This window comes from Antechinus flavipes, chromosome 1 (genome assembly GCF_016432865.1).
Source record: "Antechinus flavipes isolate AdamAnt ecotype Samford, QLD, Australia chromosome 1, AdamAnt_v2, whole genome shotgun sequence".
Taxonomy (NCBI): Eukaryota; Metazoa; Chordata; class Mammalia; order Dasyuromorphia; family Dasyuridae; genus Antechinus; species Antechinus flavipes.
In genome coordinates, this window is record NC_067398.1 from 326,779,371 (window position 1) to 326,804,970 (window position 25,600).

Below are 25,600 nucleotides of genomic sequence, written 5' to 3' on the forward strand. Positions count from 1 at the left end.
ATCTTATCTATCATTTTATATAAGATATAGTAAGAATTCACCTCTACCCATTCTAAATGTGGTGGTAAAGGTTTTGGCATTAAGAATGGGTAACAACTGTCAAGTCAGAGGGCAGTGCTCAGTAGTTACTTAGCTGAAACCCTTTGAGTCTTGGTCATTAATGATAGCCCGAATTTCAGCTGTCTAATGCTTCATATATATCTCTCTTTTCTCAGTATTTTATACAATTTCACTTCTGTTAAGGAATTGAACTTAGAAAAGACAACAGATAGATCTGAAAATTAGTTTTAGAAAATGCCTCCCAAGACACATACCTAGATTGAGTAGATGAATTGATTTTTAAAACTGCATGATAGAATCAATGATAGAACTGCACGATAGAGGCTTGTTGGAAAACCAAAGGAGGGAACATAATATCAGAATCCTAGATCTCCCCGAGGAACAAGAAGGTAAACAAGATTGGTTACTTGAAATCTCAGACTTTAATATTTCAGGATTGTCTTATAATAAAGGGGTTTTCTATGCAGCTCAGAGAGGCCTTATCAGGGCCACTGAGAGAGAAGTCCATTGAATGTTCTTGTGACAGATTTATACAGTGATAGAAAAAGTAGATATTAGCTGGAACACAGGAATATGGAAGGTGAAACATGCTTGTTTTTCTTTACCTGAAACAAACAATAACAAAGGAAGGGAACTTTTTTTTTAAAAAAAAAAGATTATTTCTGAAGGTGAGGGAGGATATAAATCAATAAAAAATAGCATTTGTGTAGCCCCTCCCCTCTCTAAAACTTCACTGTTAATGTGCTGGGAAAGGAAACATTTGTGAATATCTAAGTAGAAGAGAAAATATTTCCGAGAACGGTCGAAAGAAAGGGAGGAAATTCCCTAATATATGACCATGGTAATAAGAAAAAAAATTTTTTTTTAAATTGCAGGGCTTGAGTAGTGGCAAACAGAGGAGCAAATGCTTTGAGAGAAGAAGGTAGTCAATAGCTCTCTTTGAGAAAGATTCTTTAGGGATTTTTATTGTGTAAGGTAAAAACAAGTTAATAGATCAAATGAGCATGAGAAGATCCTTTTCTGTCATTTGCTACATACACACATTCCTTTCTGAAGAAGAAGAGTAGTTTCTTCCCTACTGTTTGTTTTGGTTCCCTACTTAAGGTGGAAAAAATATTTTTATATAGCATGGGTAAAGGAGTTAACTGATAACCTACAAAAAAACTAAAACTCAAAATATTTTGAATACCTGGTAGGCTAGAAAGCAAAATCAATTTCATATAGCCATCTTGAAATTGAACAAGGATAATCAGATACTTTTTAAAGCATTTGCCTTCCTTTTAAAACATGTTTGTTAATAAAGATGTGTATGTATATGTAATATATGTATCTTTATTTCTCAATTTCAGGGAGATCAGGTTATCAGAAGGTCCTGATTTTAGTCCTCTAGAAATCTAACTTTAGACACCACCTATATGCATTTGAACAAATCAATTACTTGTTCCTTGGTTATAAATTAGGGATAATAATAGCACCTTCCTCCTAGGGTTATCATGAAGATCAAATCAAATATTTGAAAAGTGCTTAATAGAGTGACTGACACATAGATGCTAGTTAGCTGTAGTAGCTTTAATAGTTTATAGACAAATTTATATATATTCATGTATATATAGGTATATATAACTAATATACATATAAAAAACTGTCCAAAAGTAGAATGAGCTATAATATTATGTATTATATTCTAATAAGCTATTATATATATATACACATATATATATGTGTGTGTGTGTGTGTGTATGTATGTGTGTTTGTATATGTGTGTGTAGGAGAGTGTATATGCTTTCTTTTATTGAACTGAAATTTATCTCTTGGTAATTTCTACCCAAATGCTCCTAGTTCTACCCTCTTTGACCAATCAGAATCCTATTTCCTCTTTGTATGAAGTTTCCTACCATCTTTGTTGCCCACAATTTTGGCACCTCAGAGTCCTTCTTTCATTTCCTTCATCCAGTCATTTATCAAGCCCTGCCAATTATATACTTCCTCCCCACATCTTTAGCCTCTGTCTCTTTCTCCTTATATTGCCACCTGCCTAAGTCAGGTTCTCATCACCATTACCCAGGACTAATGTAACAGACTTTCAATAATTTTCTACTTTGACTTCTATCCCATTCCCTGTGCTCTCTATTTTGTATAGCATGTATCTATGCAAATATTTTATCCTCAATCACCAAACCCACAGAGGAGACTATAAGATTCTTGAGAGCAGGGATTATTTAGTTTTCATCTTTGGATTTCCAATGCATCATGCAAAGTAAGATGAGCATTTATTAAGCATTTATGTGCTAGTACTGTTCTAAGTATTGGGGATACAAATAAAAGCAAAAAGGAAAAAAAAATTAAGACAGTCTTGGTCCTCAACGAGCTTATATTCTATTATGGGAATTTAACACACAAAAGTGAGTGGAGGGTTAAAGACAACATCCATATCTATAGCATGGTGTCAAAGTTCAGAAAGTCAAAATCTGACCAGGAGGAGAATGAAGGTTACTATCCCTAAAATGGAGGCGTTGGAAAGAATTCACCCATGGTAGAAGGGGGCATTGGCAGTGGGATGTTTCATAGTGAGGAAGCTCCAGACATTGAGGGTGAGGTTATAGCAGAGCTATTGTGGCAAAGTTCAGAAAGTCAGAAGCAGAGCCAGGAAGGATCACCATCGAATGCCTTTCACATAGAAGATGCTTCATAAATGTCTGTTGAAATGGAATAAATCCAATTCCTTTTCTCTTAATCATGATTTTGGGTAGAAAGAAAAGAAATATAGGGAACTACTTTGATTTGGACTCATGGGACTGAGCTCCTTCCTGGAGTACAGAGTCCCACACGCATACACACACACACACACACACCCCTCTCCCTTTTCCTCCCTTTTTTTCTTTCCCCCTCCCTTCTTTCTTTTCTCCCCCCTTTCTCTCTTTCCTATCTACCTCCTTCTTCTTTTCTGTCTTTCTCAGTCTCTCTCTGTGTTTCTTTGTCTTTCTATCTCTCTCTCTTTCTTTTCTCCTTTCTCCTACTCATTTCTGCTATCCAAGCCCCACACCAGAGGGCAATCTGGAATCAGTCCTTTTCTTGAAGAACTTTTATGTATTTTGCTTGGCTTACTTCTTTATCACTAGGCAAAGCCACTTAAATTTAACCCTTCATCAAAGAAGGATGCTTTTATTTTAACCTTATATCCTGAAGGGGACATGGATACATATCACAGGAGATCTCTTACATGATAGCAAAGGAGCTTGGCCAGAATGAGTTTAAAGCACAGGGGAGGAAAAGTGACACAGTGGAAGAAGTCAGCTCTAAACTAGATTCTGGTTGCTCTTTCAAATAACAAGATGCTTTTCCATGGTACCAATGGGCAATAGTGAACTTCACATAACAGAGAAAGCACATAGAATCCCAGCCCTGGGCAAAGAGGAGGAGAAGCATCAAAGATACTTTCTTAGAGTGTTGCCTTATTTTGGGAAAAAGATCTGATTCTGGGTGTTACAATAGCATTTTCCTTCCTGATTGGGCCCTTTGACTGTATACTTCTTGATAACTATCTATTCCTATGGAAACCATGGAGAATAGAGCCAAGATTTTTTAAAAAGGCATTAGGGAAAATAACTTAGGAGTTCAGCCACAGAGCAGCTCAAGACATTACCTTCCTTTCAGTCAGATTGCATTTGAGAGCCAGAATCAGCTTCAAGTCAGAGATGTTCTTGGCTGATGTGTTGTCTAGTTGGTCTGCCAGATGGATGAACATCTTAAATTTGAAAACTGGCAAAAAAAAAAAAAAAAAAAAAAAAAAAAAGGAGCTGCATTTAGAATTTTGAGCTGTTTCATTTTTGTTTTTATTCTTGGATGAATTTTGTTAGGGGAAAGAAGCTTCTAAAGATTTATAGAATAAATCAGGCTAGTGATGCTGATATCATTATGGGTGCTACGTAGTTAGATTAACATTCCCTATTTAGATTTAACCGAAGAATAAGGTTAAGTATACAGGAATTTAAGATTGTGAACTTCAAAAAGCAGATTTTTCTGTCAGGTCAATTTTATATAGTGTAATGAAAGGATCCTTGACTTTGGAGTCACAATGTCCAGCTATATGACCTTAAGCAAATAAATCACTTCACCTAATTCTGAACTTCATTTTAAAAATAGAAATAGGACTGATTAATCTCCAAGATTTTCCTTATAGTTAAAAATTTTGTTATTAATGAGAGAAGATTACCACCCCTCTCTAGCTCATTTGGGCTAACTGGAAGATGAAAAGGTATTAACAAGCCACAATATAATCACAAGGTAAGTAGGTATTGTTAAGGGAGGAGATTTGCATTAAATTTTACACTAAAGTGGGTGAAGAGTTAGGAAGGGTGCTAAATTTCCCCACTTCCTCTACCTCTAATTTACTACATCTCTAAAATAATCCATGTAACTTCTTTGTTTTCTTAACAGGCAGATATGTTTGCACTTAGGTTCATTTTAATGAAAAGACCAAGTAAATACAGTTTAATCATATATTTGGATCAGCTGAAGCTAAGCATGATCCAAAAGGATAATCAATAACAAAAAGCTCACTTCTTCATTGTGTTTGCATATTGTTGTTGATATGTAAACTAGTAGAGGAAAACTCTCTGAGGCCTTTCTGCCATAGACCAGAATAACCTGACTGTCACAGTTGTAATGGAATGAAATAATGACATTGATCTTAAAATTTATACCCGTGTCCTTTGTAGCACATTGCTGGTGGATATGTGGATATTCTGAATGGATGCTTGTATGTAAAAATTAAATCAAATTAAATTTTAATTAAAAATTAAATTTAAAAATCTCTTTGTTTCATTCAAAATAACCTTCTAGTTCAATTTTAGAAACACAATTGGAGGAACTGTATTTGAAGGCATATGATTTTATAACTTGGGAATTACTTCCACCTGTACTTATGTGTAAACCTATCTAGAGATTATAGTTTTTAAGAAGCTGCCTAAGTTTCAGTGTAGTTAAAGGATTTTACTTGACGTTGGTTACCCAACTAATAAGTGTCAAAGGCAAGAAATTAAGCAACTCTGAGCTACCACCCCATACCTAACAATTTGGCTAACATGACAGAAAAGGAAAGTGACAAATGTTGGACTGAGTGTGGGAAAATTGAAACTGATGCACACATTGAAGTTGTGTACTGATTCTATAGAGCAATTTGATACCATGCATAAATCTCATAGTCTAGCTGAACTTTAATTTCTTTACCTTTAAAAGGATAGTAATTCTTATACTCTTCTACCTCATAAAGTTGTTGTGAGGAAAGCATTTTGTAAGCTATATATAGATAGATCCTATATAGGATATATTAAAAATATTTTTATTGTGTATATTTTGAGACTTTTGAAAAAATCTATTCATAAATTATTTTGGATCCATTGTGGCGCAATAAGATGAAAGGACAGATCAATATATCAGGCACTGAAACTGATTATCTTCTATTACCCATTTTTATTTCTGACCAAATAATTGGACAGATGCCTCATCTCAGTGAGTGTCTAGCTTCCCAGTCAGCCATTTAAGGGCTGTGAAAGCCCATCTTCTTTTGGGTGGTCCATGTTTCATATCATATCCTAGATCCCTGCAGTGTCTCTTGATGTGTGCATGTGCATGCACCCACACACACCCACACAAGCCCACACACACACACACACACATACACACACCACACACACACACACACACACACACACACACACAATCTCCTTCAGCTCCCTTCTCGGATCTTCTATATTGCCCCACTTGTTTTCCAAAGATGGCTGGGTTTTGTTTGCAAATGCCATCCCAGGACTCAAAGAAAACCAAAATTGTAATAACTAAACTAATTAGTTCAGCAATGAATCTTAGGGGGGAAATGAAGTAAAAATGTCCAGAAGGCTAAGAGCTCAGAAATCGAGGAGTTATCTGTTGGAAACTGAATCATGGAATATCAGAACTGAAAGGGACCTTGAAGGTCATTTAATCCAACCTTACCTGAAGCATGAATCCCATTTATAATGTCCTTAACAATTGATTTTCAGTACCTATTGGAATATGGCAAACTTATTTTCTTTAAAATTATTTGATTCCATTTTTGGATAATTTATTCTTCATCACATTCCAATTATGTCCACTTACTGGGGAACTAGATAGTACAGTGCATAGAGTGCCAGCCTAGAGTCAGGAAGACTCTCTTCCTGAGTTCGTATCTGGCCTTACACACTTATTTACTGTCTTATTTAACCTGTTCATCTCAGGTTCCTCATGGATAAAATGAACTGAGAAGGAAATGGTAAATCTCTCTAGTATCTTTTCCAAAAAAAATCCCACACTGGAGTCACAAAGAGTCAGATATGAGTGAACAAAACATGCCAAATGTATCTATGATCTCAATATTAGCATTCTTCTCAGTGATATAGATTGCCAAACATTTATGCTCATATATCCTGTAATACTCTTGTCCAAGTCTTTCCATAAATTTACCACACATGTCATAGGACTCTCTCTCATTGTTTCTATCATCATCATCATTACCATCATCATCGTTTTGGGTTTTTTTTTTAATATTTTTTTTTATCACAATCACTCACAAAATACATGTCCCCTCATTGATTTAAGTCTCTCTGTACAATAATGAAAAGCACTTAAGAAAAATACTAACACAATGCTTATATTTGACACTGTATGCAATATTATGCACCCCTTGCCTCCCACCTTCTGGAGGACAGGAGAGAAATGCATTTTCTCTTTTCTGGGGCTACAATTACATATCTTACAACTTTGTTTCCATGCATTTGTAGCCGATACATATGTTTCCTTGGTTCTGCTTGCTTCACTCTGCATTGGTTCTATACATCCTCTTGTTGTCTCAACATTGTGTAGTTGCCAATGGAGCAAAACCAGTGGCACATATAAGGTACATGTTAGTTATCCCTTATTTTTACTATATGATTGGCTTTTTTCTGGTCATGCATTTCTCAGGTAGCATCCTCTATACTGTTTATCTTTCCTAAATCCTCATTGGTTATAGAAATAGCTTATTTACACCTATTATGTACTTCTTTACATCAAAGTCTGAACAACACACAAGTATGTCTTCCAGTAACTTCTACCCATTGATCGTATCTTTACCCTCTTGAACCAAGCAATAGATTTAATAGTTCTTCTGTGTGGCAAACTACCTTAAATCCATTTCACATCTGAGACATCACCCTCATGACATCATTGGTCTTCTTGGAGAACAAAGAATGAACAATAACAGTAAAAGATATTTAGAAAAATTTCTCTTTACTCTCTTTTTTCTTGTTCGAAATCTCAACTCAGTGTATCATGCTTTGGGGGAGAAAGAGCACTGCGCCTCAAGTTAGGAAAGACTAAACACCAACACTTATTTAGCCAACTTCCAAGGGATAATAATGCTTATAATATCTATCTCATGTTGGTTGAAAGAAAATGCTTTCTCAACATTAAAGCAGTATACAAATATGAATTTTCAGTATTTTATTCTTTAAGGGAATTATAAATCTAGAACAGAAAGGGATCTAGATCCATGTGGATCTAGAGCAACCCACTTGTTTTACAGACAAGGAAACTGAGACCCAGGGAAATTAAGCAACATATAAGGTCACACTCATTAATATTTGCATTATCAGAACTTTATTCTTGGAAGTTTCTCAATCCTTTTGAGCAAGTTGCATTTTACTGTCTCATATTAAAGAATCCTTACATTTTTCTCTGCACTATATTGAAATCTACTCTCTTATAGTCTAAAATCAACATTAGAATTAGAATTCTTCCTAGAATTCCTCTTCTTTATCTGTCATAAATGCTTAATGCCAGGTAACTTTCTCTCAAGACAGAATTGAGATCTTTGAGGATTTCAAACTGTCTTGTTTTTTGCCTTTGTAACTCCAGTGCTTTGCATATAGTAGGTTTAATAAATACACATTGAATGGAATTAGTAGTTTTGGTCATTTCTACCTCTCTATCAAATTCTTGCATGTTAGAATCAGTTAAGAAAAAGTTATCTTTGTTGCTTTTCTACCTTCTGAGGGTCAAAATATTTAGCAAGGCAGAAACATAGCAGATGCTCTGCTTTCAGCATCATTAGACTTCCAGAAAATTCCAAAGAGGCAACATACCTTCCCATCATAATTATATCCTATCTGCATTTCAGGATAATGATCTATATCAATTTCTTATCTAAGGTATCCCTAATATATGCTCACAGCGGAGTTACTTCTGTTTTTCTCTACTTTGATCCTTATTAAAATGTTCTCCATGATACTTCCTTCCCTCATATATGTGGATTTCCATACAAATGTGTTTTCTTGAATTAGATACTACACCATCTTTCCTCCTGTTTTTATATACCTTTTTAAGAAGATATTTCATTGCTATAGGAATTCAATGCTATATAATTAGATATAGATATAATTAGATAAAGATTCTGGGAGCCAAGAAGACATGGTTCAAGTTTTATCTCTGAGATAGAGACAGAGAGAAAGTGAGTGTGATAGGAGCCCACATTAAGAGACACCTTACTCTGAGCACCCAAATTTGTTATGTTACACTAGCATTAATAACAAGCATACACATTTCAGATTTTTTTTATCTTTTAAATAGAATTTATTCAGGCAGAAAGAGACATAGAAGAGACTAGGCCAACTTTCCTTTTCCCTCTATCCCAATCTCAGAATGATGTAAACTGAAAAAGAAAAAGAGGCACCTCATCCAAATGCCTCATTTTACAAATGATAAAACTAAAGCCCAGTGTATATAATAAAATGGTGTATGCATGGATACATAGCTATGAAGGTGCAGACCCAGGATTTAAATCCAGATCCTCTGAATTCAAAACTATTGCCTTTCCCATTGTACCTTTCACCTTTGATTCAGTTTTAGTCCCCTCCCCCAAAAAAGTAGACACCAATTGAGAAAAAATCTAAGGGGACCTGGGGAACAAGGTATGGTACCACTGGATGGTTGCAGAACTGTTTCAGTATCAATTGCTTTTATCTCTTCTCCAAGTCTTACTGCCCTCTTCAAGCTCAGAATCATATCAATTCAGCTGTCACCTTTTCTGTAGATTCCAGTTTGCCTTTTTTTCCATTCCTGGTTCTAACTCAGATAATTTTGGTCATGACTCCCATGCACTGCAGCCAATTCTGGGCTTCTCTCATTGTTGCCATCTATTGGAAATGTCCCCTTCTTCATGAGTTTTATTTTTTGTTTTTTCTTAACTTTCCTACTCTGCTCTCCCTTACCCCTTGCAAAGTGACCAAGAAAGGAGGAGGGAATGCTACTGATTCCAAAGTCTGCTATATATCCATCAAATTATATTTTGCAAAGTTACATAAAAAGTATGTATCATTCAATATTACTTGGGGTAATTGTATACAATATACTAGAAAATAGGTCACCTGCAGGTCTATACTATAGACTTTCAGTAGACTTTACATATACTCTATTATCTGAGCATCATGCTTTCCTTAACAAGTTACATGCCCATTACCAACAAGCAGCATCAGCCTACATGAGTGGCAAGCTCAACCATTAAATCATTAATCCTAAGTCATCATACATCAATCTGACTTCACTCCTTGTAGTTGTCACTTCTGAATATCTTGTTTCTCAGTTTTCATAGGGAAATAAAGTAATTTCATTGGCCTTCATTACTAATTCTGCAACCATGCATACCCATCTCAAATGAAGGGGTCTTTAACTCCTAAAAGCTCAGATAATATTTCTATTCCTAGGGTTTTTCCAACTAGAATTTTAGAAAAGAAAGAGTCAGTCTTTACATTAAAGTACTTTCTCTTATCTACCTTCAGTAAAATACAAACTTCTCAATTATTTTTGTCTTTCTATCCTTAGCACTTAAATACTATCTGTATGTACTTAGTACTTGATAAATGTTTGTTGAATGGAATTCTCTTCTGGGAGTGTTCAACAAAGTGACAGTAGTTATTATTTCCTCTAAATATTCCCAAATATTCCCTACATGAACATTCTGGCTTCAGCTGTTTAACTACAAATCTTAGATGGGCTCCTTTAGGGACTCTATTCTTTATCCCTCATTCCTGTCTTCCTATTTAGTGGGGAATTTAGCTACCTTGCTCGTGGACAAGAGATACTTAGGATTTTTCATCCCTAGAGAATCTAAACTATTCTTTCAAGCTATCTTATAGATTTACAGCCTATCTTTTTGTTTTAATTATCTGATATAGGGTAATCCTCTACTAGTTCTCTGAGATACTAACATTTCATAACCCGTCTCTGTCTACAATGTGATCTTCCTCCTATTCCCCACCTCCCTCAGATCTTAACTTCTATAGTCAGAGAATCATAGCATCCCAGAGGTGAACAAGCTTGGGGTTTACACAGCAAACACTAAATAAAGGCTTCTTGTCTTGTAGATTGACTGAACAGGAAATTCCTATAATAACATTCCTGAGTAGTAGCTGTCCAGCTTCTGCTCAAAGATTTTCAAGTTATGAGGCACTGCAGAAGCAGGAAATAATTTCTGCTTTGTGGATAATTCTGTTAAAAAATTTTCTATTTGTATCAACTTGAAATATGCCTCTTTGCAATTTCTGTCATTTGTGCTTAATTTTGCCCTTGGGGTCTAAGTAGAACAAGTCACATCTTCAGAAATAACCCTCACTAGGGCTTTACTTTTCCATGTGGAATTGCTACTCCCCATTATGACATAGAGTTTATGCCTTTCACCTTCCTCTTCTGGGCGTGCACAATTTGTCAGTGTCTCTCCAATCTTTTTTATTACCTACCAATGCCCAGACCCCTGCTCTGTTCCTTTGTTCTAGAGTATGTTGAACTTGATTTTGCATGTAGGAGTATTCATAATTGTTAGGTGGTGTTAATGATGGAGCAAAATCTGTGTTGGAAAAAACCCCACAGATCTAGTCCAGTTCATATCTGAGCAAGAATTACTTCTATAATACCTAACAAATAGCCTCCCAAACTCAGCTTCAAAACCTGAAGTATCAGGAAACTCACTAACCTACAAGGAAATTTTATAATAATGATGATAGACTTGATCTGAGGTTTCTTACTTCAGTAACCTAAATAATGAGTTTGTCTCTTTAGAGCTGGGATGAGTTAGGAATAGCTAGGTCACAGGAATAGTTCTCCTGAGCCACTAAGTAACATTCTCTTATGTGAATCCTTCTTTTATTTGAGTCCATTTAGTATAGGCCTCTGCTAACAGACTACGGTCATCTACATAGAATCTTTTAAAAAGGAATACTCTTTACAATTCCTTGAAATTTTGATTCTTTGTCTGCCCTGGAGCATGGTTATCTCTTGACCCCCTGACCCTAAATGTAAATTCCTGAATTCCAGGACTTTCTGGATAATTTTTGACAATGGTTTCATGCTGACTTATTGGCTCTGATTTTGAGTTTCTGCCTTCTTATTTGCCTCTGTTATTTGGTAGGTCCTTTGCCTGTGATCCTGATTGTCTAGACTCTTATCCTTTTGGTTGTTTCTGACTTCTAGAATGTTTATATCTTTCAATCCTTAGCTTATTTAGAATTCTGCCTGAATCCTGATCATACTCAAACATCTTTATCTTGTGTGCCCACACTTTATCACAATGTATACTTCCCAGATATTTTTTTGAAAATGTTGTTTTAAATAGGTAATCTTAGGTATAAGTGAATGTAGGAATTCTTATTTTTAAAGTGCATCAGGTGTTCTTTCTTTAAAATAAAATAATGCCTGTTCACAATAGGCTTTGTGCTTCCTTTCATCTACAGAACTAATCTATAAAAATTTGTCATAGTATTTCTGTATATGTACTGGTGAAGAGGTTCAAGGCAAAAATCTTTGCCCAAACACAACTCCCACTGACTTGTACATCAGCAGGATTTCAGTGGTTAAATATCTTTTAAAGGTCACGATGAATTATTTTATTATCTTTGAAATGTTATGACCAGAAAGGTCAAACCTGATTTCGGGTATGAAAAGTGCCCCATCGATTTATTTGATTTTCTTGAGTATTTATTGCTTTTGAGAAGAAAGGAGATGGCAAGAAATTTGGAGCAGGGTGCCCTCTTGAGGAAATTTTTACATTTACTCTTGGCACTCATTAAAATGATAATCCAGATAAATGAAACTCAAGTAAGTAAAATATTAAGAACAAATTAAAATCACCAAATACCACATACCTATTTTAATTGCAAAAGAGTTAGTACTTTATAGACTATTGACTGAATTTTTCTTACACAATCAGTTGGGTCATTTATTTCCCTAAATTCTATATTGAAGTCTTTATATGTTTAAAATTTGAAGCTATTATATAATACTTTATTGGTGAAAACAAAAATCTATAAATCATACTTGAGTTTTTTGTAATGATGAAATCATATCTACTTCAGAAAACAGTTGATTATTTTGGGATTTATGCCAGTAAATCTGAAATGTTCTCAATATAAACAATTTCAAACAAAGGGAGTTTTCTAGTAAGTAAAAAAGGAAAGGAAAAAATGGATTTTTCATCCTCTTATTTTTTTCAGATTCCTGAAGTATTAGTTACCTCCAACCAAGTAAACTCTATGGAAGGATTAGCAAGATTGGCTCCTCAACCCTATGTCCTTCTAATCCTATCAAAGTAGGCTTCATCCCAGTTTATACTTTTGCATTAGTGTTGGCCTAAAAAGGAGAGCTAGAAGAACTCCTACCTCAGTATTTCTCTAGTTATGTATTGTTAATCTCATTTTTCTAGTCCTATTGATTCAGTCTTTCAATTCCCTGCCCATAAGTTGAGTTTCCCCTTTATCAGGGTCAGCTGTCTATCCATTTGGACAACAAATTTCCTTCCAGTTAGAACTCTGCCTGCTCTGCCTCTACTTGGATTAATGATGAGATTTTAAACTCTACTGTGTTTTATGTTATGGTATTTTTAGTCTACCTGTTCTTTCTTTAGTTTATAGGAGTTAAAACTCTTAGGGACCTTGGAAATCATTTAATCCAATCCTTTTCCTCCCTTAAATTGACTTCTCCCTCTTAGATGCTTTCTGATCCCTTCACGAAGAAGCACAATAGAACATATATAATCATTGTAATTTCCCAGACCCTCCAGACAGTCCCTTCAGTCCCCAGGGCTTCATGTAGTCCTCCTGGTCTCATTGTACTACTCCCCAATTTAAACTCTTCTAGAAAAAAAATTGGGGGTTGATGGCAACTCTTGGCATTTTAGCAAGTCTTATTTTCATCCCAGAGGCCTTTATGGGTTTATACATCTTTATGGTATAACCTTAAGGACTGAGACTATTTCCAATGATTAAAAATACTTGAAGCAACTAGAGCAGCAATTCACTCTATACTAATACTATCTGAATAACTCACAGTAATAAAGAAGAGCAAAACCCATGTTTTTGTTCTCCCTTGTCTTGGCTTATTATTTTACCATTCCTCCAGCTTGCAGTGGGAGAGAAGTTGTACACCATTATCTTTTCCCAAAAAAAGACTATTCTCAATCAATAATTTCCTCTTCTCTGACTAAAAGGGTAGATTATAGGATTTTCTTGCATCTCCAAGAGGCTACATCCACTCAGGAACTCTCTTATAATACTAGAAGGTTAGATCCCCAAATTTTTTAACTTAGCATATGAAAGGATCTACAAAAATCTCATCTACAGGATGATACAATTCCAAGTCCCCAATACACACTCTAATAAATTCATCAGTTTAATTAGGACATTTCCCTGATGACCCTCCTGAATCATTTGTGATATATTTACATTACTAATGGTGTCATTTCTAGGCTTTATGCGTCACAATGATCTGTCATGATATCAGAATGGGTGGAGTTACTGCTCTGCTAATGTAGAAAAAAATTACTATATGAGGTGTTTTGCTTCTTTCTGGCACATATGCTTCAAAGCCCCTGGTAGTGAACTGTGAACTCCTTAGTCATTCTATTCTGTTGCTCAGTTGCTTTTTAAAATTACATATTGTGAAATGTACATCTTCACTATCATAAGTACATTAGTTATTATTTGGGGAAATAGCAGGGTTAACCCTTTGGCCAATTCCAAATTCAATTAACTATTTCATCATCTATTCTATATCTCAAAATCTTTTTAAAATTTAAATTTATAGATTGAGATATAAGATACTACTTAAATAAAATCTAAACTGAAAGAATATTTATTGATCATGGCTGGACCATGTCAACATAATAAAATTATGTTACTGACAAAAATAATTTACATGTTTGATGTTATACCATTCAAACTATAAAGGGGACACTTTGCAGAATTCAATAAAATAGTAACAGATTTCATTTGGAAAAACAAAAGAACTAGAATCCCAAAGGAAATTTGAAAAAAAGATAGGAATGATAGAGGACTAGCTCTTTTAGACCTCAAAATATATTTTAAAATAGTAACCATAAAAACCATTTGGTATTAGTTTTAAAAAATAGAAAAGTAGAGCAATGCAACAGACTAAACAAGGAAAAATTAGAAATATTGGAACTTAGTACTCAAGTATTCGATAAATCTGAAAACATAAATTACTTAGGAAAAACTCTCTACATGATATGTACTTCTGGGAAAACTAGAAAGCAGTCTGGCAAAAATTAGGCTTTTACCATAATTTACAGCAAATTCAAAATGAATATGTGACCTGAATATAAAAGATCATACCACAAAAAATTAGAAAAAAAGCAGATTATGTATGCCTTTCACAGCTATTGTGTAGGAAATGAATTCTTAACCAAACAAGGGATAGCAGCAATTACAAAAGATAAAATAGATAATTTTGGTTACATAAGTTTGAAAAGCTTTTGCACAAACAAAATTAAAATGCATCTAGGATAAGAAAGGGAAATGGTTGACTGGGAAAAAATCTTTGTATCAAATTTCTCAGATAAGGAATTGATATCCAACATAAATAGAAAGCTAACAAAAATATAAGCCATTTTCTAATAGGTAAGCAATTAAAAGAGTTGAACAAATAGTTCTCTAAAGAACTGCAAACCATTAAAAATTAGGAAAGCATGCTGCAAATCACTAACAAAAAGATAAATGCAAATTTAAAAAAATCTAAGGTTTCTCTTCACATATAACCAATTGGCAAAAATGACAAAAGATGGAAATAGTCAACATCAGAGGAGTTGCAAAGAGTTGCACTTGTGGTGCATAAATGCAGTGTTTTAAGAAATGACAAATATAATAATATAGGGAATCATGGGAAGTCTTATATGAATGGAAGCAAAATAAAGTAAACAGAGCCAGGAAATATATACTGAAATACAGTGATATAAATCAAAAGGACAACAAAACAATTTAAAATGATATTATGAAATTATAAAACACAAGATTGCCTCAAAGAAGAGGCATGAGAAAACATACCCTACAACATAATTCTTTATACATACGGAAAGTACACCAGTGTAGAACATTGCATATGATGACAGATTTTTTTCAACTTTTTGATTAGTTTTGCTGAATTTTTTTCTTTTCCTTTTTTTTGGTAAAAATTCTTTTTATAAAGGATGCCTCTTTGAAATGTAGGATACAAAAGGTTACAAAAGAAAATCTATGCAATAAGTAACAAAATATGTTGATAACATTTGTTTTTAAAAATAAAAAAAAGAAAATATGAATTTTTTTTGTTTTGACCTAATTATTTGAAGTTATAAGTTGTGAAAGTCTGATAAGAGACTGAAGTAGTAACATAGGGAGCTCAGACTTTTAAAAAAAACGTACAAAGGATGGAACATCATATAACAGATGAATATAAAATATAATTATCTACTTATAAACAGCACTTTTAATGGTAACATTCCTAATTAGTGGGCTTGTGAAAAATACTATAGATGACAGAAAGATTGTTTTAGCTATGTTTGAGGCAAAGAGAAGAATAAAGTTGCTGAGCTTGCTATCTCAGCTAGATGGAGCATTTTTAATTTATGAGTGACAAGGAACAGCAGCATTCATCTCTGTATTTTTCTTCTGTTTTTTTTTCCAAAAAGAATTATCTTCAGACTGAAAGAATAGACCAAAAATAATTAATATTCAATTAAAGTTCAAGATAAATATTGATATCCAGCTTCCCTAAATGAACATTCAATCCATATAACGAAATACTGAAATATCATAGATGTATATACTGAACTATTGTTAATAATAACTCAGGCATCCAACCATCTGGGAGAGCAATTTGGAACTGTGCCCAAGGGCTCTAAAATTGTGCATACCCTTTGATCCAGCAGTGTCTCTACTGGGTCTATATCACAAGAAAATCATAAAGGAGGGAAAAGGGCTCACATGTGCAAATATATTTGTAGCAGCTCTTTTTGTGATGGCAAAGCAGTGGAAAATGAGTAGATGCCCATCAACTGAGGAATGGCTGAATGAGTTATGGTATAGGAAAGTAATGTAATATTATTGTTCTATTAAAAATGATTAACAAGCTGATTTTAGAAAGTCCTGGAAAGATTTATATGAACTGATGCTGAGCAAAAGGAATAGAACCAGGAATACATTGTACACAGTAAGAAGATTGTGCAATGATCACTATGAAAAATTTGGTTCATCTCAGTGGTTCAATGATCTAAAGCAATTCCAATAAACTTTGGATTGAAAATGCCATCTGCACCCAAAGAGAGAACTATGGAGACTGAATATAAATCAACACATGCTATGTTCACTTTTTTTTCTTTTTCTTCTGTTTTTTTTTTTCTCTCATGGTTTTTCTCCTTTATTCTGATTTTTCTCTCCCAACTTGATTCACAAGGAAATGTGTATTAAAATTAATGTACATGTATAATCAGAAAAAAAAGAAAACAAAAAGGGAAAAATATTATCTCAGGAATCATGGAAAATGAAAGAGATATTGCAGAAATAGTTAGGAAAATATTCCGATTTTCAGAAAAGGGAATAATGTACAAATTACAAACCATTTGACCAGTTGTCAAGATTTTAGGACAGATACTTAAATGGTTCATTGTGAGTAGTTAGGGAAAACAATGATCCCTAAGTTGAAGAAATTTTCTTTATCAGTGCAGGTCAACTATTCTGCAATTTATAATCTTAGAAAATTGTCTGGGACACTTAGAGATCAAGTGATATATCCAGGATCACATAGGAAGTATGTGTCAGAGATAAAAACTGAACACAGATCTGCCTGACAGCTCTCTATCTATTCTACCAGGTTGTTTAGATACAATATACATAAATATAAGGAAGGCATTTGATAAAGCCTTTCATGCTGGTGTGATAGAGAGAACATTAGATTTGACATTAAAAGAAGCTGGGTTCAAATCCTGCCTCCATCACATACTGCATGTACTAAGGTTTTCATTTCCTCATTTTATAGATTTTTAGTTTACAAGATTTTTGCTTTACAAGAATATTGTGAAAAAAGTATTTGGTAAACTCTTAAAGCACTATGCATATCTGTGCACCACCACCAGTATCGCCAGCACCACGCCACCCTTCCTCCTGCCATCCCTCTTTTCAGCCTGCCCTTTTGCATCACCAAGTCTTTTTTCATGCTGTCTCCAATACCTGTTTTAGACTCCTCCAGGCTCATGTTTGTCTACTGAAGTCTTTCTCTTCCTTCTAGACCCAATTTAGCTGCCACTTCCTCTATGAAGCCTTATTTACGTGATCTCTCTCATGCTAATAGAACTCTCTCCTTCCTTGAATTTCTCCCAGAATCTTCCTTGGATTTGCACCTATGCCGTCATTTCCCCCATTAGTTTGTGTATTCTTGGATACCACAGTCTATGTCAATTTATCTTTGTTCCCAGTAGACCAAATCAAGTAGTAAGCATTAGTTTTCATAAAGAACATCCTAATTTTTTTTTTATCCAATGATATCCATATTCAGAAGTCACTTTAATGAGATTGTTGAAGTTTTGTTTGTTTTTAGCAAACCAAGAAACTGGATCCAGTACCATAAGCTTAAATCTTTGGCCCTCAAGCAAACATTTCAGAGATCTTTCTTCTTATCCTGTGATTTACAAAATAGATATATATCCAATAGAAAATGACTCCCTTATTTTGTCCTTTGATGGAGCAGAGATTACTTGAATTGTGTTTATGCATCTCTTACTAGTATATTATGATAAGATTTCTCTGGAACAGGAGATTTTAAAAAATACAAGATTTTTTTTCTTTGTTCCTACTCTAGCTCTTTCTCCAATGATATTTTGATTTTCCATATAAAACAGAACTAGAAATTAGGAAAGGGTCATCAATTAATAAATATGCCCTGAAAGGTTAGTTGAAGTGAGTTATATTAACTGGCCTATAAGTGGTATTATTACAATGTAATTTTTGGTAACCATGGCAACTTTACTATGACTCCAAAGTTATTTAGAAAGAACCTCTTTAGCCCCTATATCCCTAAATTGTATAGGGTTGGATCATGTAGCAGTTGTATTTACAAATGTATCTCTTCAGGGAAAACATTGGAGTTTATTGTTAGCAAATCATTGATTCTCATTATTGTCAATTATTTTTCCCTAGGGAAATTATCGTTTCATGAAACTCTTACTCACTCGTCGAGCAAACTGGATGCAAAAGGACTTAGAAGAAATGACTCCACTGCATTTGACAACCCGTCATAAAAGTCCTAAATGTTTGGCTCTTTTGTTAAAATTTATGGCACCAGGAGAAGTAGATACACAGGACAAAAATAAGGTAATAATGTTAGTAAAAGCTGACATTTATATAGCACTTTAAGGTTTGCAAATGACTTTGTAGACATGTCATTTTTATCCTTATTTTATAGAGGAAAAAACTAAGGGTGAGACAGGGTCAATGACTTGTCCAGGATCATATGGCTAGTAAGTGTCTGTGATGGAATTTGAACCCAGAACTTGCTGACTCAATTCAATGCTTTCTCTACTATACCACATTATTCAGAATGATTTTTCAAAGGAGATTAAAATGTAATTCTTTAAGGGAAGCAGTATGTCTTCTTAAAAGATAGAGACATGAAATCAGGATGGTAATGTCAGACTTGGAAATTGACTGGATATGAGGGAGACAGAGTTGTGCAAGTTCACCAGTTTCACTCTCTCCTCTGGAGCCATGTGACTCCACTGACTAGTTATGGATCAGGATGACTGGAGATGGCCACAGATGTAGTGGGAGACTTTGGCCTTTTTAAGGGTCTTTCTAATTGACAGATTGGCAAAGCCCATTCAGTGATTAAAGATAGCTTGGAAGTTAAGCTATAAAGGAGAAGAAAAAGTCTAGAGTGACACTTTGGTTACTAACTTGGGTATCCTGGAAGATTAATAGTTCCCACAATAGCAATCATGAGGTTTGGAAGTAAGGGAAGATGATGAGTTTGGTTTGGCAGCACAAATTTCACAAAGGGAATGACCAGCAGGTCACTGGCTGAGAAAGATCTACTGGATTTTGAGGATGTAAAGTTACTGGGAACTTTCGAGAGAGAGCAATTTCAGTAGAGAGGTCTCAGAAGCCAGATTGCAGGGATTTATGTATGGAATAGGATGTTATGAAAGGGAAGCACTACATATAGATGAGTCCAGAAGTTTTGCAAGGGTTTGGAAGAGAGGACAATAGTTTCAGGGGGTGGCAGGATCAAGTGAAAGTTTTCTAATGATGCAGATCTGAACATGTTTATAAGCAAAATGGAAGAAGCCAGTATAATAAGAGAATATGAAGTTTTAATGGAGGGAGGAGGACAGGAGAGGGGATGAGATCAGAGGCACAGAGAGGGGGTTACTAAGGGCTTTCTATAATCCACACAGGTATTGAGCAAATCACTTCTATGTTCTAAATTTCCTCATTAGTCAAATGAGAGGGTAGCCCATTGAGTAGCCCATTCCAGGGCTAAAAATGTGATTTTGCATAATTCAACTAATGGACCATCTACTGGTGAAGAAGGCAAGAATCAGTTTCCCTTGAAAACTGCCTAAAAACTAAGCCTCTGAACAGAGTCTGATGGAATGAAATCATTCTCCAGCTCAAGACAGACTGGGAAAACTTCAAGAAAGGTCAGTCTCTCCGGGATGAAAAGGGTGTTGAGCTCAGCTCAGACAGATTGTGGGAAAGCTGGTGAGAGAGTGTTTTAGTAGAGGACACAGAAGGGGAACAGCTACCAGTCCTAGCTCAGAACACAACTCAAAGACAGCATGCTGTTTACTGGAAAGAGCAGACAAAGATATCCCCTACAAACACAAGGGGCCCCTGCACTCAAAGCCAAGGCTCAGAGCTTCCCAGGAAGCTTGGGACAGCACCCTCTATACCTCAGGAGCAGAACTCCACCTTAAAAGTTTAAAATAAAATAGAGGAAATACCAAAAGAAAAGGAAAGAAAATGAGCAAGAAACAAAAAAGAACCTTGACCATAGAAAGCTACTATGGTGAAGACAAGGACAAAATGTCCACAGAAGAGATCTCAAAGAGTGATATGAATTGATCTCAAGCCCAAAGACGCTTCCTGGAAGGGTTTATAAAAGACTTTAAAAGACAAATAAGAGAGGTAGAAAAAAAAATGAGAAAAGAAATGAGAGGTATGAATAGAGAGTCAACTTCTTGGAAAAGGGGAAAAAAACATTGAGGAAAACAACTCCTTAAACAGTAGAATTAACTAAATGGAAAAAAGATATATAAAAACTAACTGAAGATCACATATTAAAAACTAGAACAGGGTAAATGGAAACTAATAACTTTGTGAGACATCAAGAATCAATCAAACAAACTAAAAAGAATGAAAAAAGGGAAGAAAATGTTAAATTCTCATTGGAAAAACAATTGACCTGGAAAATAAATCCAGAAGAGACAATTTAAAAATTATTGGCCTACCTAGAAGCCATGACCAAAAAAAAAAGCCTAGGTAGCATTCTACAAAAGATCATTAAGGAAGATTGTCTCAATATTCTAGAAACAGAGCAGGAAATACTGATTGAAAAAAATCCATCGATCACCTTTGGAAAGCGATCCCAAAAGGAAAACCCCAAGGAACAATGATGCAAAACTCCAAAAATACAATCTCAAAGAAAAAATACTGCAAGCCGCAAGACAAAAATAATTCAAATATCAGAGAGAAACAGTTAGGATTATCTAGGATGTGGCAGCTTCTATAATAAAGGGTTGGAGAGCCTGGAATACCATATTCCAAATAGCAAAGAACTTGGGGTTCCAACCAAGAATTAATGAGACTCAGTATCACTTTCAGGGTAAGAGATGGAGCTTCAATGAAGTAAGAGACTTTCTGTCATTTCTATTGAAAAAACCAGAACTAAAAAGAAAATTTAATTTACAATCACAGGACTCAAGAGAAGTATAGAAAGGTAAATGGGGGAAAATGTATATTATTTAAAGATTAAACTGTTTGTAGCCTTAAATGGTTAAATGATATTTGTAAACTGTAAATGTCACTGGAGCAGATAGAGGGGAACATCACATGGACTGAGGGTATAGTTACGAATGGACTCTGAGGTAATGATATCAAAGAAAAAGACATTAAGGGATGACAAAAGTTCTGTACTGGAAAAAAAAAAGAAAGGGGACTATAATTGGAAAATTAATTCACATGAAGAGGTAGAAAATATATTTTATAATCAGGGGAAAGAAGGGAGGGAGATGAGCATTGTCTAAAGACTGATCTCATCAGTTTTAACTCTAAGAGGGAATAATTTAATCATTCAGTTGGGTATAGAAATTTATCTAATCCTATAAAGAAGTAGGAGAAAGAGGAAAAGAAAAGGGAGAGACAGGATAGAAGAGAGGGTAGAAATACCAAGGAAAAAGGGAAAAGGGGAAAAGCCAGATAGAAGATAGGGTAGTGTGGAGTGGATTAAAAAACATACAACTTAGAACAGGGTGGAGAGAACAAAGGTGTATATAGGGGATAAAATAGGATAGAGAGAAATTCAGAGCTGGTAATAATTGTGAATGTGAATGGGATGAATTCTCCCATAAAGTGGAATCAAATAGCAGAGTGGATTAAAAACCAGAATCCCATAATATGTTGTTTACAAGAAACACATTTGACACAGAAAGATACATGCAGAGTAAAGGTTAAAGACTACTACAGAATTTATTATTCTTCAGCTGAAGTGAAAAAAAAAGCAGAGGTAGCAATTGTAATCTTAGATAAAGTAAAAGTAAAAATAGATCTTATTAAAAGAGATAAGAAAGGAAAGTAAAAAAAAAAGAAGGGAAGAATAAAGCTCAATCATGTCATAAACCACATATTAAATTTATTACCAAGTTGCTTATCTTTTTAAAAATAATTTTTCAGAAATAAGGCTTAATAGCCTTTCCATTTACAAATAAATGGATATCAGCTTTAAACCTATATGTTATTTTTTTGTTTTTAAACATTTCTAGCAAACTGCTCTGCATTGGAGTGCCTATTACAACAACCCAGAGCATGTGAAACTTCTAATAAAACATGATTCTAATATTGGAATCCCTGATATTGAAGGAAAGATCCCACTTCATTGGGCAGCTAACCACAAAGAGCCTAGTGCTGTCCATACTGTCAGATGTATCCTGGTAAGTATATATTTTCTGTTAAAATCTCTCTTTTGATATAAAAGCATACTTAATGACATTGAATTCTATTTTCCCTTTTGAACTTGGAATGATACTTGATATCCTAGGTGTGAAAAAAAGCTGGGGTCTCCCCAATTTTAATAATTAAAAATTAATGTGAGAATAATAGTTATTTCTCTGATTAAATCTAGAACTCTACTTACTAGGCAGTAGCTACTTCTTTATGAAGCAGAATCCACATTACTATTATCAGTTGAGGCTGATAAAGAAGATAAAATAGCTGGATTTGTGATCAGGAGATACCTGAGTTCAAATCCCATCTCTATTTAATAACTGTGGGACAAAGCAGCTTTCTCTCTATCCACTGGACCATACTGCTTCTCCTGCTGCCTAATATACTGTTCCTCTATTATTTTATTTGACAAGTAGCTGTGAATGTAACCTAACTTGGTCCCTTCCCACTCTGTGCAGACCTTGCCTTCAGTGATACTGCCTTCCTTGCTGTTTCTCACATAGATGTCATTTCCAGAAGCCAAGCTTTTTCACCGACTGACTGGCTATTCCCCCAGGCTAGGAATCCTGTCCCTTTTTGTCTCCACTTCCTAATTTCTCTGACTTCTTTTAAATTTCCTTTAAAATTCCATTTTCTACAAGAAGTATTTCCTAATACCCCCATAATATTAGAACTTTATTCTGTTATTTCCAGTTTATCCTGCCTATATCTTGTTTGCATACAGTTGTTTTTATATTGTCTCCCCCATTAATCTGTCAACTCAATAGCAGGGACTGATTGAAGAGTGACCTTTCTTTGTATCCCCAATGGTTGGCCTAGTACCTGTCAATCAGTATTAAGCATCTACTGTGTGTATATAGTAGGTACTTAATAAATGCTTCTTCACTTGACCCTAAACTATGAATTCTATTATGTTAAAGACCAATCTATAAATAACCATTTATTAAGTACCTACTAGTGGACAGCTAGGTACATTCTACTGGGTAGAGTGCCAGGGTCAAGTCATGAAGACTCATCTTTCTGAATTCAAATTTGGCCTTAGACACTTACTAATTGTATAACTCTGGGAAACTTACTTAACCCTGTTTGCCACAGTTTCTTCATTTGGGAAAAAAAAATCTCAAATGAGATCATGAAGAATAGGACATACCCAAACCAAGTAAACAGCAACATGTACTAAGGATTGTGTGAAAATCTTTGTCCTACTTTAAAATTCTATATTTTACTTAAAAATCTATTATCTAGCTAGTATTTAGCACAGTGCTTGACCCAGTCGTTACATAATGAATGTTTGTTGAATTTAAAATTTGCTTTTCATTTACTCTAATATTCATACTTTCTTGCTGTCTTTATAACAGCGGCTTTAATTCTGGGTTTTTTGGGGTTTTTTTTGGTAAGTCAAATAATTTTCTTTTCTTTTAGGGCTTCAAGATTTGAAAAACACTTTATTTCTATTTATTTATTATTTATTTTATATGTATATATATATATATATACATATAAATAAATATAAATATATAAATAAAATTATTTATTGTATTTATAAAGGATTAATAAATCTTTTTTCAAGTGGAATTAATTCCATTGGTTTTAAGGGAAAAATATTTAAAGACAAGACAGTTCTAGAAAAGGGTCATATCTTTCAGTTATTCTCTGCTAATATCTTAATTACAAAGGTCATCCACTTGAAAGTTTTGCCAAAGGATGGGCTCAGTCATACCACTGTGGAAAGTCTCTTGTTCCATCCTGAGCACACACGCTATCAGTCTCAGAGATCCAGATTTATATTTTGAAAAGATAAACATAGTTTTAGGCTTAAGCTTAAGCTCTGTTCATCAGACTTAAAAGCAGCTAGTGGCTACAGTTTGAGACTTGGAATCATGAAAATATAAGTTCAAATCCTGCCTCAGAAACTTACTAGTCATATAACCCTCATTCAAATCCTTCAGCTTCTCCCAGATTCTTCATCTGTACACAATGGGAGTAATCACAGGGTTGTTGTGAGGGTCAAATGAGATAGCACATATAAGCTACTTTGCAAACCTTAAAGCTCTGTATCCATGCTGGTTATTAATGTTGTGGTTGTTGTTGTTGTTTAATACTGCTATCAAAGGAAGACTATTAGAAGGTTTGTTAGGGGAAAACAATTTAGCATCTGTAATTTTGAGTGCCAGTCAATTGTCAGTCTACAAGCATTCATTAAATACCTACTGTGTTCCAGGAACTGTGCTAAGCCCTGCAGTTAAAAGAAAAGCAAAAGGACTGTTGTTCTCCATGTTTGCCTCAGGTCTCTTTGCATTTGCAGGATGCTGCTCCAACTGAATCTTTACTGAACTGGCAGGATTATGAAGGACGAACACCTCTTCATTTTGCAGTAGCTGATGGCAATGTGACGGTGGTCGACGTCTTGACCTCCTATGAAAGCTGCAATATCACATCTTATGATAACTTATTTCGGACACCACTTCACTGGGCGGCCTTACTTGGTAAGTTGAATAAGAATTAAAACACCAGTTTGTGTTGTTCTTTCTATCAGCCAATGAAGCTCCTGCCCACTGCCTTGTCTAACATTTCAATCAATTCCTGCTGAGTTTTTTTTTTTTTTCAAAAAACAATAATGGCCCAATTCAGGCTTTCCCATGATGTAGGCGATGTCCCAGATAGAGTTTCTTTGAGAGGGAAAAATATGTAAGTACTTTTTGAAAAATAATACTAGTTACAGACTATATTCAGATTTTATACAAGCCAGATTTGTGAGAAGATCTATTTACTTGAAAAAAAAGGCTTTATGGATTTTCAGTTTGTTTAATGTAAAATGATAAGAATTTGTCCCCTATAACATAACTTCTCCACATTCATCTTAAACTCAACATCAGAGCCTTCTATTTAACTGATCTGAGAACTTGAAAAAGTTGTCAAAATCATTATTTAATGTTACTACATACATATGTATAATGTATATCCCTACATACCTAACAGCAGCCTGCTACTAGTGCCTGATATATGCT

General features: G+C 34.6%; 1 protein-coding gene across 2 annotated transcripts in view; it reads left to right on the forward strand.

Annotated features, from left to right (window-relative positions):
* INVS (inversin) overlaps positions 1-25,600 on the forward strand; it is a 233,900-nt gene that overhangs the window by 126,249 nt on the left and 82,051 nt on the right. For both annotated transcript variants that reach the window (XM_051966778.1, XM_051966771.1), the window contains exons 4-6: positions 18,570-18,743; positions 22,412-22,579; positions 24,898-25,078. In XM_051966778.1, coding sequence (XP_051822738.1) covers positions 18,570-18,743; positions 22,412-22,579; positions 24,898-25,078 — 523 coding nt within the window. The remainder of the gene's footprint in view (positions 1-18,569; positions 18,744-22,411; positions 22,580-24,897; positions 25,079-25,600) is intronic.